Here is a 12,780-nt window from a genome sequence, read left to right as displayed (position 1 = left end):
CTTGTAGCTTGAAAGAAGGGCCCAGTCCCCACGTGGCTACAACCTCCTTTCAGGGAGTCATAGAGAGCAATAAGGACCCACCTGAGCCTCCTTTTGTCCAGGCTAAACAACCCCAGCACCTTCAGCTGCCCCTCTTAAAGCTTGTGCTCCAGACCCTTCCCCAGCCCCTTTCCCATTTTTTGACACAATCCCACACCTCAAGGCCCTTCTTTGAGAGGCCCAAAAGTGAGCAAGGATTCAAAGTGGCAGCTTCATCAGTGCCCAATCAGTGTAGGGGGACAATCCCTTCCCTAGGGCTGCTTGATGGCCACATTATTTCTAATAAAAGCCAGGAAGCTCCAAAGCTGGCAGTGAGCTGCATCTTTGAGCAGTGATGTCAGTTGCTGTACAGTATTTACAAAGATGTGTATCTCTTCTCAAAAAGCCCAAAAAAGATTGCATTAAATAGCAGAATTAATTGACAAAAGACCTATCATGAAACTTAAAATAATATCCAGTCTATAAAATTGCCAATCATAAAAATTTGTATCAAAAATCAAGCTTTACAAAATTTAATATGTAAACAAAACAAAAAATGGAGCGACTTCTCACTTGTGCTTTTAAGTCCATTTGAAATTATTTAAGGACTATGCAATAGGGTAATCCCTGTTTTCAAAGCAATTCATATGTGGACAATCAACATGTAGCATGTAAAGGACATTCCTGCACCTTGGAAATACTCTTATTTCCTAAGCAATGAATTATAGGTAGATACAATATGATACTTCATGATTTATGGTCTTCTGAACCAAATAAGGGCTATTTTATCTATTGGCAAATTGATAAAGTAAGTGAAGTATAAGTGTAACTGATTTCAGGCTGTAATATTCTTCCTTTGAAGTGCCATGAAACAGACATTCTAAGGTTTTGTTTCATTTATAGTTTATGACCAAAGACAAAGACTAATTTTTCTTTTCTTGTTTTCCTTTATAGGGTGGATCCCCTACTTTAGTCAGAAGTGATTCCTCTGCAAATGTAAGAAATGTTCATCAGCTTTTAAGAGTGTTCTCTGTTTGCTTTATCAATATAATGGCTAGAGAGGATAAAAAGAGTCAGTGCCTAATAGGAGTCATACACTTGTGAAAATAACCTACTTTGGTTACAATTAAAAATACACACAGTACGTTCTTTTTAATTGTAACTAAAAAATGCACACAGAACTTTCATGCAGCGCTCCCAGTTTTCCTTTCCATTTGAAATAGTTTTCACTCAAAGAGAAGTCTTACAATGAAAAATGTTGTTACAAACACAGGTAGATAACAGTGCAAATATTTACTTTGGGAGTCAATTCTATTGGCTTCCTTGGAATTATATTAAAAAAATCCCCCAAGGATATGGATTTATGTGATTTTACTGCTCTTTTTTCCCCAGGGCACATCTTCTTCTGCAGGCAGCCACTACAATAGCCAGGTAAGCATTCATTCCAAAAAGAATTATTTACCACTGCTGAAAATGATTGTTAATTCATTCAGTTAAATTCATTTTTTATATAGGAACTGGGTAAAAAGAACAGAAGCCCACCAAGTGAAATTCATCATTGAGTTAGATATGTCCTAAAAATTATAACAATGGATTTTTTAGCCAAAAGTGTCCTGACTTTGTGAAACTTGCAAAATGAAGCTTAAAAAAAAAAAAAAAACAAAATACAAAACAAAACAAAACAAAAAAAAACACACACAAAAAAAAGAAACCCACAAAAAACCAAAACAAAAACCAACCAAACAAGTGTGGAGAAAGAATGAATCAAACTGCATCATTTTGAATTCCTATTTGATCTAATTCCATTACAAAGAAAAAAAAATCCTATCTCCCCTCTTTAAAGAGACCTTTTGTTGTACGAGGTTTCAGCAAATTTTCTTAGTTTGGTTTTCAGAGTCCTGTTGGTAGGTAATATTTTACTGCTAGCTCTGCCCTAGCATTCAGCTTTCCAAATTAAAAACTTCATTCTCCAGAGTGAGCAGAGAAAGAACAGGACAGAATTTCACTTTAGCCATTCCAACATGTCACACAAACAAAGCACTACATCTTCGCCTTCCACCCTTGCTAAGGATCTCAAGTATTTTCCCAAATTAGCTTGCTCAACTGAAATCCTAGTTATTAAAACATTCTGAAAGCCCTGCTCACCTGTCTTCCCTCTTACCTTGCTCTCTTGCTCCTGTCATCCTGGCAGAGTCATGTTTTTATTTAAGGAAATCCTACTGCAGGTAATTCACTCAGCTGGTATTCTTTACAGGATTCATATTCCTCTGGAGCTAACCAGTATGGAGGACATGTAAGTTCTTACTTTTAATATTTTATATTATATTTTTAAATAAATAGTTGACTCATATTAAGGACCTCAGTTTAATATATCAAGAAAATTGGCAGTGGTCTATACTCTGTGGTAATATTGTGAATTCAAGGAAGACAAAAAAACAGAGTTTATTTTGGGATAATTACACACAAACACTCTACCAAAATATAGGTGCCTTTGCCACTTCTTTCCATGCATTAGATATTCAGAAATAACTAATTATCAATTTTTTTCCAGGAGTCATCTTCTTATGGAGGCAGCCAGTATGGTGGACAAGTAAGCATTAATAGTCCCCATTTTTGTAGTTTATTTACTGTCCACCTGACTGACTCTATCTTAGCTTTAATTTAATCTAAAATCTCTTCAATAAATCTTTCTCTGTAGTCTTGTGATGCTACTGTAATTAAACAAAACAAGTTCAGATGAAGATCATTATCTAAGACTAAGAAAAAATAGGATGTGAGATACTTGGCTGACTCAACTGACTCTTGAAATCTGCAGGACTAGATATCATGTCTCTCTGAAATAAATCAGTACTTTATTAAGCTAACCATAATTTTTAAAGCCTCCTGAAATGATTCTATGCATTTATGAAGCAGGTGTAAAAAGGTTTCAGTTTCCATTTTTTGTTTATTTTCAGGGTTCACGTTCCCCAGGAGGCAGCCAATATGGTGGACAGGTAAATATTCTTCCTTTGTAGCATTTACTACTTTATCAAAGAGATTTGGCAGTCCTCTGAGTACAAGAATATTTTAAGGCGATTGGGGTTTGGTTTGGGGGGTTCTGCCCATTTTTTATCTAATTTGTTGCTAAGTATATGATGGCTATAAATGTATGGGGTCCCAAGCCACAGCAGAGTTTTTAAGATGGAATTTCTGATGCACCATGGTAAATGCAGATGAGCCTCAGCCATTTTGGCAAGTCTGGTTCAGTCCACTGATAGTTCTGGAGGGAAGGAAACTGGGTACTCCTTCACATGGAGCATGGTTTAAAGGAGTTCAGCGATATGGATATAGAGATTATTCAATTCTTTTTTGTTCAGGGTTCACCTTCTTCAGGAGGCAGCCAGTATGGAGGACAGGTGAGAATCTCTTCTCATTCTACACCAAAACTTAGTACTTTTATATTGACTGAAAAAATTCTTTGTGAAAAAATCTGTTTATCTAATAAAAGATAGGTATCTAAAGATATATGCTTTGAAGCAATACCAAAACTGTGGGGATCTGCTGCCTCTGTTGTCTTAAATGCAGTTCTGGCCTTGTTCTACCCTCCAACCTGCCCTGTTGCTGTCAAGGTTTCTTATCTCTAACAGTAAGGAAGAAGATTCCTCCCTCCTCCACACCATTTCCTTCAGAAAAATGCAGTATCAGAGTTGATATCTGAAAAGCAGTATGGTTAAAAATAGGAAGAAGGGAGAAGGTGAGGACTTAATAAGACTCCTCATGCCCCTGTGAAATGAAAGATGACAGATAGAGATCCTGGTGCTGCCTGGAGGTATAGCCTCTAATATGGAGTGACACATAAAGCAATAGGCTGAGTGTTTATCTTCCTGACATTTTTCATTGCGCAACAGAGAAAAAAAATAGTGCTTCTTTTAAAAGCTCTTTAAAAAGCTTTTTGATTTGAGAAATAATTGGCACCTTTGCTACAGGGTCCATCTTTCTCAGGTGGCAGACCTTATGGAGGACAGGTGAGAACTATTTTTCTGTTTATGGGCTGTTTTCTCCATTGTTTGCCTTGTTTTGTTTTTTTTTTCTTTTTTTGTGAAAATCAGAATATTTTTTAAAGGAGTGTCTTACAGCAAAACAGTGTTTAGGCAGAATAGCTGAAAATCTGGCTCTGCTGTGTCAGACCACATCAGCAAGGTATGGAAAGCTACTGTGAGCACACAGTCCAGGGCAGCAGCACTACCCACACCTGCCTGAAGCTGACTTTGATTCAAACTTCATTGTTCTGTTTAAACAGCAGCCACTGTAAAGGCTGTCAGTGGATTTCAGTATGGTTATAAAGTACATGTTCATGTCTCTGTGGCACTTAAATCCAAGGAAGACAAAAATGTGGTTTTCTGTGACAGGTCATGAGCTAAAGAATGTGCAACAAATACAAATGCTTCTTCATTTCTTTAGGGTATAGCTTCTTCAGGAAGCAGCCAGTATAGTGGACAGGTAAAACCTCTACTTTCATGGTACTTGCAGTTTGGGTACACAGCTCATCAGGAAAACAGACTGGTATTTTTTGCAGAAAAGGAACATTCTGAGATAGAATAGCTTTAAGCCAGACTGAAGCTGGATTGCTAAGTATGAGTTTGGAATATCAGATCACATTAAGACCAAATGACACAGGGGCCTGTGACACGGGAAATGTCACAGCATGGAAATGTTTCTTCAACATATCATGGTTTAAGATAATTTTTTGTGTTATGTTTAAATGGAAGCAATTTGAAATTCTGAGAACCACAGAGAAGTGAGAATGTTACTCAGTAACACACAAGTACTTAAGTTACTTATTTCTTCCAGGGCTTTTCTTCAGGGGTCAGGCAGTCTGGTGGACAGGTATGTTTTCTTTATCTGCACTGTATGGTTCTGCTAGTGTCATACACTCCCAAATTGCTTTGTGTAACTTCCCTTCACAAAAACTGTTTCCAGTCACACATTTAATCCAGACTGAATGTGGAAAGTGAGACACTGAATAGTGAACACCTGGCCACCTCTGAGTTTTACCAGTGTAGAAGTTACCTAATAGGCCTCCACTGGAAGTCATCCAAAGAGCACTGCATGTATCCATAAGATCATAGAGTATACAGAATTGGAAGGATCCATCAGGATCAGCCAGTCCAACTCCTGGCCCTGTGCAGGACACCCCAAGAATGACACCATGTCCCTGAGAGCATTGTCCAAATACTTCTTGAATTCTGACAGGCCTGGTGCTGTGATCACTTCCCTGGGGAAATTCTAATTGCTCTGGTATCCTCAAGGAAAAATAAAAAACATAAGCAGTATTACTATTCAGAATGTTTTACTTATCCTTTTGTGAGTAGGTTTTTACTGTAAATTTTAAATGAGAAGCTAGAAGATTCTATTTTAAAATTCAATTAGTAAGTGCACATCTAGCCTAAAAGGGCAGGGAAGAGATAAAAAACCTTCCTTTTTAAATGGAGCTTGATAAGTTGATGAGTAGTATTTCATAATCCATTTTTTTAGAGTAGCAGAATATGAGTTTGATTTACTAATTCAGAGGCCTATTCCAATCATAGACCCAGGAAAGTAAGTTTGGTTGTGTTTTGTACAGGGTGGGTGTGTGTGCCCCGGTGGAGGTCCAGTAAGTATTTTTTGTCTTTATATATTATTCATAGTACTGGAAAATTCCCAAGGAGCTACACTTCTTGAAATAATTCTGTCTGTCAAGTATGGTGAAATCTTTTTCCACATTATGCTAAAATGAGCAATTAATTTTGAACCTGCTAAAGGCAAAAATAATAATTGACTTGGAACCACAGTATTGTATTCAAAATGAGCTACTCAGTTTGTAAGAGAGGCCTGGGACTTTTCTAAGAATCTGTTTCACAAATATCTCATAGTGTACCTGTTGGCTTTTGGACTTTGCTCTTATGATAGTTATTAACAATACGATTGAACTAGTGAAACTTAGATTAAAATCTTGGCTTCAAATGCTTTCAGAATGGGGTAGAGAAACACATTTGGGAAAATTAAAGCTATTTGCATTTTTCTGTCTAACTAGTATATTTCCTATTTCTTTGTAAATTCCTGGAAAAAAAGCCAAAAAAACCCAAAAATATAAAAAACATCCCCCAACCCCCACCCCCCCATTTTGCTGAGATCAAGTTAATTTACTTCTGAAGGAGGCTCAGTTACCTGGTTTTCTTCCAGTGTAGTCAAAAATTGCTTGGATCACAACTTCTCTTTACTGGTCTGTGTAATGAAGCAAAATGACATGCCCAAGTATATAACCCATGGTATATGTGCCAGTTCTGAGAATCAAAAGTGTTGAAAACAACATATAAATTAGATTTTATATAAGTAGAAATTATATAATAATAATAATACTCACTTATATACAGATTTTATATATATATATATATATATATATATATATATATATATACACATATATTCCTTGGCATAAAAATCAAGACGAATCAGAATAATAGTAAGCAGTGTAAATGACTTGATCACTGCAACACTGCAATAGGTCAGTTTGTTCTCTTGGATTTCCTCTGTGTGACACTGAAGTTATCACAGAGTAAACATTGCTGTTTCTATTGAATGCAGGGCTCTTTCTCAGGAACCAGCTACCATGGTGGACAGGTAGGCAGTTTGTCTCTAGCATTTACACAGACTAGTTCCTCAGGTATAAACATGACTCGGTTTTCATCTGTGCCAGCAGCCATTAAATACTGAGCTCAGTTTAGTCACAGAGATAGGTAAAATACTTCCAGAGAGTGCAGGGGCTTTTATTCAAACACAGTTGACATTTCAATTATGTCCTTCTATATACAAGAGCCAAGGTTTGTAGTTACTTTGTAGTTATAGAAGCTTTCTTACCTTAAAAAATTACTGAAAATCATTCACAGGGTTCATCTCACTGCATAAATCAACAATATGATGTGTGCATAATTAGTCATTTGCCATTGCATTAGTAACTGTGTAAAATTCTGCCAGTTAATCAGTGTGATGAGTATTGTTTATATTATATTAGGTCCAGGATCTTTTTTTGCCATTTAAAAATTTGTTGCTATTAAAAGAATTGTTTATAAAAAAATTGCATTCTTTTTATAGGGCTCATATCCTGGAAGTAATCAGTATGGTGGACAGGCAAGCAAATTTTCTTTGTTTTCAAGATCTTACTTCTATTTGCAATTTATCAGCTGAAAAAATATGCAGTACATATACTGCCAGTTTTTTAGGGTTATTTTACTCCTAATAAATATTTGAAAACAGGGACTGTCAGTAGCTGGAGTATACTCAAAATAGAGTAGGACGAACAAGTTTCCATGCAAAGAAATTCCATAGATCATAATTTTAGTTGTTTTACCTCAGAATGCCTCTTATCTCAAGTGATTATTTTAATATTTACACTAAATACTTGGAAAATTTGGTACAGAATAAGCCAATAGATACTACTTAAAAAATATAAATTCAGGTGTGTTGCACACAATAACACTACTTTCCTCTTCAGATCACTTCAAGACTCTTCCCATTAAGCATGTACCTTATGCAGACTGTTTGCCACTGATTCAGAAATGTTACTAGTGCAAATAGCTGACAAGTTAAATGCATGACTAACTCAAAAGATGGAGCCTATTTTCATTAGTATTACTGTGTTTGCAATGTCTCACTCTACCATGGTAAAAAAATTAATTGCTTTTTATTCCACCGGCAAGCATTGGTGTTCAGTATCACTCTATTAAAAAGATAATCTCACGTAGAATGGAGAGGATTCTTAACACTGGAAATATTTTTTCCCCCCAAACTACCTAATTGGTAATATTAACAATGTTTCTACAATAATACACATGGTGCTCTCTAAACGTGCCTGACATAATAGAAAATCACAAATAAAGTCTATTTTTTTTTCTCTTCAATAGAGCCATATGTAAGACACTTTTGATCCATTTATTTGTGGAACAGAACAGTCTCAGCAGGTGTTTTGTGACTGTTTGCCCAATTTATTACTTTCAGTTGTTGAAAAACTTCGAGGCATTAGATCAGAAGTCTTTTACTGTATCTTTTTAGATTAATATACTTTCCAGATTATGACTGAGATCTCCTGTAAGAAGTCCTGTGATGTTTCACTTTGCACAGAATAATGAAAAGTAACCGCTGTTAATTTTCTTCACCTTTTTTTTTTAATAGGGATCTTACCCCTCAAGAGGCAGCCAGTATGGTGGGCAGGTGAGTATTCCCTTTCCATCCCATCACTTCAAACTCTTTCCTAACACACTTTATAGATTGGGTCAGTTACTTGATGCTAACTGATACTTTAATTTGGCCATTTTATTAAGTTTAAACAGTGGAGGTAATATGGATTGAAGCTGTTTCAGTAAGGTGAATAAAAGATTTGGTTACAATGAGTTACTGTTCTGTGTAAAATATTCCTTGAACATACTATAGTTGCCAGGCTCTATTTTATAACACTGCTTTCTTGATTCTTATGGTATGTAGTACAGAGTGCAAATTTTAAGCATCCCATTTACATTTTTTTGTTCAAAGAACACCCAAATAAGCTTGTCCTAAGTACTACAGAAATTGTCTCAAGACAGTGATAAATGATTTTACATTAATTAATATAAGTTTGATTTACTTGTTACAGGGCTCATATCCTTCTGGAGGCAAACAACATGGTAAACCAGTAAGTACAAAGCATTCAAATTTATCTTTCACTTTTCTTATACACCTGCTGAAAAAAAAAGGTATCAAGTTAGTTATGGACTAGACAGAGAATTACTTTAATATGCAAAGAGTGGCACATGATTTACTTATCTGGGATACTCTCAACAAATGCAAACACAATATTTATTTTCACACAGTTTTGAGACAGCACTTTACTGTGTATCTGAACTAGTAATCACAGAAGGAAACCACTGGATTTTTGTGTGTGTGTGTGTGTGTAAGGAACTTCTGAACAGCTATTTCTGTTTAAATTCATAATAATAATACACTTTGTGCTCAGAGCTCAGTTTTCCATTGATTTTGTATGCATTTATCTTAAGTATTTCTGTTGTGCTTTGAAGAAAACACTTTCTCTTTTCAAAGGAAATAATAGTTGCCATTTAACTATGCATATTTTCAACTTCTACCATTTCAGACTACTCTTTTTACTGTGTAATTTGGACCTCACTCCTGCCATTCAATGGTAGTTCATACAAATGTTTTAGCTTATCTTATAGAAAAGATGTATTTGTTATTAAAAAGTGATCATAAATGTTACATTTTCTAATACATGGATCCTAAAGGGGAGACATTTTCGTATGTATGTATTTGATGGCATTTCTTAAAGACTTAATGATTGTAAAATTTCCTGTTGGTAATGCCATTCAAATAAGCAGAGCCACTTCATAAAAAAACTGAATAAGATGCTTTCAGAACATCTAATTTTTCTGTACCTACTTTTATTTTCAACTACCTTTCTTATTAGTTTCCTTTAAGTAGGGGCTATATAGTAAAGGCCTCCTATAATTTTACTTTTTTTCTGTTGGTGCTGTCTTTTTTTTACCCAAATGTAACCATAGACTGATACCAGGAGAATTATGGTTTAATTGGACCTTATTGTTTTTTCTATTCCATATATTACACACAACTATAAACCAGTTCTTTTTTCTTGAGAATTTTGCATAAAATTTTCCAATACAACATTTGAAAGAACACACATCACAGAAAATGTTAAATATATCTATTTCAGATTAGATTTTGCCTGGGATTTTTGGATAACTGGATACAAAACAGTGTTCATTCTTCTCTGGTCTTCAATTACAGATAGCAAGAGTATTTAAGCACAAATAGACTTAGAGGCAAAAACAGTTATCTTTTTTCAGGGTTCCTCTTCATCAGGAGGCAGTCAGCAAGGAAAGCCAGTAAGGATATTCTTCTTTCAGTATTCTGCAACCAAATTAGAAATGGGGATATTGGGTTTTAAGATAGGTAACAACGAGGGTAAAATTTTAAATTATGTTACAATAGTAAATGTATGAGAAAAATGATCAATGAAAATTGGAATATTTTGCTCAAGCTTGAACCTTAGGATGAGGCAGCATTTATTCCTCCCACAGCAAAGTTTTTTATTCATAGGAACGTGGTTGGGTCATTCTGATAAGAATGATACATTTAAATATCAGGGCAATTGTTTCAGTTTCCAACTCTGTAGTTTGGACAAGACACATTGCTTTGACCCATTCCTCTGAAACTCTTCCTGCAATAAAAAGGACATAGCTGTGCTTGTTTGAGACCATTCAATTCAAATAGGGGGGAAAAGTGCAGTGAAAATGGTAAAACCAAAATCACTATCAGACCCTCTTATGTCCAGGGCATTTTCAAGACTGCTGTGTGCTCTTTGGACAAAGTCCACTGCAGCCTTGTAGAACAAAATTAAAAGGTTCATAATTATTTCACAGGGTGGCTCTGGCTCAGGAAGCACTTACTCTGGGAAACCGGTAAGAATACTTTTATCTTTTCTCAGTAAACAAAGAACCCGGGTGGTGTGTAGAGAAATTTTGGGATGACTTGGTCTGAAGAGAACATTCTCTGTTAATATTAGTTCAAGCTTCCTCTAGAACAACTTAAAACCACGCTGTGGGTTAAGCTATTAAAATCTTGTTGATCACAGGAAAAAACTGTGTTAGAAACCATTGGCTGGGAACATCCCTATAAATTTGTTTGTTTGTTTGTTTTCAGCAATCACCTTACTCAGGCGGCAGTCAAGTGGTAAGAACTTTTCCTCTGTAGTTTCTACTGGTCTCTTCCTATAAATGTCACAGAAAACTGAAAGCTGTCAAATTTCCTACATCTGAATAAATGTTGGAGACCATATGTGCAACATAATAAATTAAATAGTCTTAACAAAAATGAAGAAAAGTGGGACCACATAGGTGCTTTATACTTTTGACCCTATCACTGAAAAATAGGTGTTGATAGAAATGTGGCACTTGATCTTTTGACATCAGAAGTGTCCATGTAATACACAGGGCTAATAGAAAAAGATTTCTCTAAAAATGTCCATGCTTTTATAATAACAATAAAGAGAACTATTTAGGAATGGGTTTATCAAATTTCTCTCTTTTTTTTTTTTGTTTTTATAGAGCTCTGCTGGGAAACACTCAACTCCCCAACTCCTGATGTTATTCAGTGTTTTGAGTGCCTTTGCTCTCTCTGCTGCTGCATCAAAATGGTCTATATGAACTTCTATGGTGTTACTTGACATCCTAAACACTGATTATAATCTGTATTATTAATTACTTAATGTATAAAAAAATACCATTAAGTCAAATTGGCAGATGCTACTTGGCTGTTATGTTGCATGTCTAGCTGGTATGTCATGTCCCTCATTAGTTTGCCTCTGGTTTTAGTCATTAGTAGTTCTCATTAGTTGTGTCAGTGTTTTAGGCATCATTTTAAGAGAGCATATGGTACCCTACCTATAGGATATGTTTTTATTTCCAATAGGGAATGCTATGAACACCTACATGAAATGATTGGTGTGACAAATGAATACTTAGGGAAATATTTGTTTATTAGCCAAAGTGGACAAGGTGAAATAAATTGTTGTATATGCAAACTGAGCACTGTGCCTGTTAATCATGGCATAAGGTAAGGCTAATGTATACTTCTTAAGCAGTTCTCCATGGGACAGAAGAAAAGATACTGAAGTAGTATCAGATTATTGGTTTTAGTATTTTGTAATCAAATGCAAATTCAATATGGAGATTGCAAAGCAAAAAAAAAAAAAACTTCACAGGACTGATTTTTTTTTTGTTAATAAAAGTTTATTCATTAGAAAAATGAAACAGATCAAAGACATCATGTACTCCATTCAAACCAACTGCACATACCTAGAGTTCTGTAAAGAAGCATATGAGGCATATGTACTCCAGATCAGGCTGATGAACTAAAATCTGCGGAAAAATAAAGCCTTTTTCTTTGAAGGAGTAGAGAACTAATTAAATTCATAAAACTAATACCATCTTGGCTCCCTTTCTCAAGTATTTAGTTTAACCTGTGATGCCTTATGTATCTGAAAGGTTAATTTCGTGAGTGCATCTACAAACAGGTCCATCACTGTGCTTGCTGAAACACCAGGGCCCGTTTTTGAGTTCAGCAGCAGTTCCTCACCTTGCAGCAAACTCTTCTGGAGCTCTCAGAGCCACCTTCTGTTTGGTGTTAACGAAGCGCATTCACCTAAAGCATACTTCTAACGAATGTGCTATCTATTGAACATGTGCCTGCTATTAAAATGTCCATTGTTAGTAGTGTGCTTTTCTGTCACGGTTTACAATTGTAATTGGTGGAAAGAGGTTTCGATCCAAGTTCTCCTACCAGCTTCCGCGGGGCCAGGATTTCACCCTGTTTGATGTGCAGCACTAACCTTTGCCAGCCATCGGTAAATCAACCTGCAATTGACGCACAAAGTTATGCCTGTTTACAATCTTGAAAATTCGGTGGACAATTTGTTTCTTGGACAACACAGTAATGTTCTGTTTGAGAGGCCCGTACCTTAATTCGAACCAGCCCTACCATTCTCTAATAAATTTGTGATGGGTTTCATACAAAACGCTGGTGTCAGTGGCTGCCGAAGCGCCCCGCTCACGGTTGGGGCGGATCCCGGCCCGTGCCGCTGCTCTCTGGGGACCGCGGCCTCCGGGAGCCGCCCGTGCCCCGCTCCGCTGCCCTCACACGGCCGGGCCCCGGCCCCGCGCCCGCCCGGCCGCTCCCGGCTCT

General features: G+C 36.2%; 1 protein-coding gene across 1 annotated transcript in view; it reads left to right on the top strand.

Annotated features, from left to right (window-relative positions):
- The window catches only part of LOC131087041 (loricrin-like), a 41,846-nt gene extending 29,233 nt beyond the window's left edge, over nt 1–12,613 (top strand). Inside the window, exons 48-61 of the mRNA XM_058030400.1 lie at nt 973–1,014; nt 1,411–1,449; nt 2,273–2,311; nt 2,570–2,608; nt 2,973–3,011; nt 3,375–3,413; nt 3,984–4,022; nt 4,459–4,497; nt 8,206–8,244; nt 8,663–8,701; nt 9,885–9,923; nt 10,461–10,499; nt 10,741–10,770; nt 11,145–12,613. Coding sequence (XP_057886383.1) covers nt 973–1,014; nt 1,411–1,449; nt 2,273–2,311; nt 2,570–2,608; nt 2,973–3,011; nt 3,375–3,413; nt 3,984–4,022; nt 4,459–4,497; nt 8,206–8,244; nt 8,663–8,701; nt 9,885–9,923; nt 10,461–10,499; nt 10,741–10,770; nt 11,145–11,243 — 600 coding nt within the window. The 3' untranslated portion in view covers nt 11,244–12,613. The remainder of the gene's footprint in view (nt 1–972; nt 1,015–1,410; nt 1,450–2,272; nt 2,312–2,569; nt 2,609–2,972; nt 3,012–3,374; nt 3,414–3,983; nt 4,023–4,458; nt 4,498–8,205; nt 8,245–8,662; nt 8,702–9,884; nt 9,924–10,460; nt 10,500–10,740; nt 10,771–11,144) is intronic.
- Nucleotides 12,614–12,780: the final 167 nt, after the last annotated feature.

Source organism: Melospiza georgiana, chromosome 9 (genome assembly GCF_028018845.1).
Source record: "Melospiza georgiana isolate bMelGeo1 chromosome 9, bMelGeo1.pri, whole genome shotgun sequence".
Lineage (NCBI taxonomy): Eukaryota > Metazoa > Chordata > Aves > Passeriformes > Passerellidae > Melospiza > Melospiza georgiana.
The sequence above is the reverse complement of the archived record's forward strand: the minus strand, read 5'-3'. Positions and strand labels throughout refer to the sequence as shown.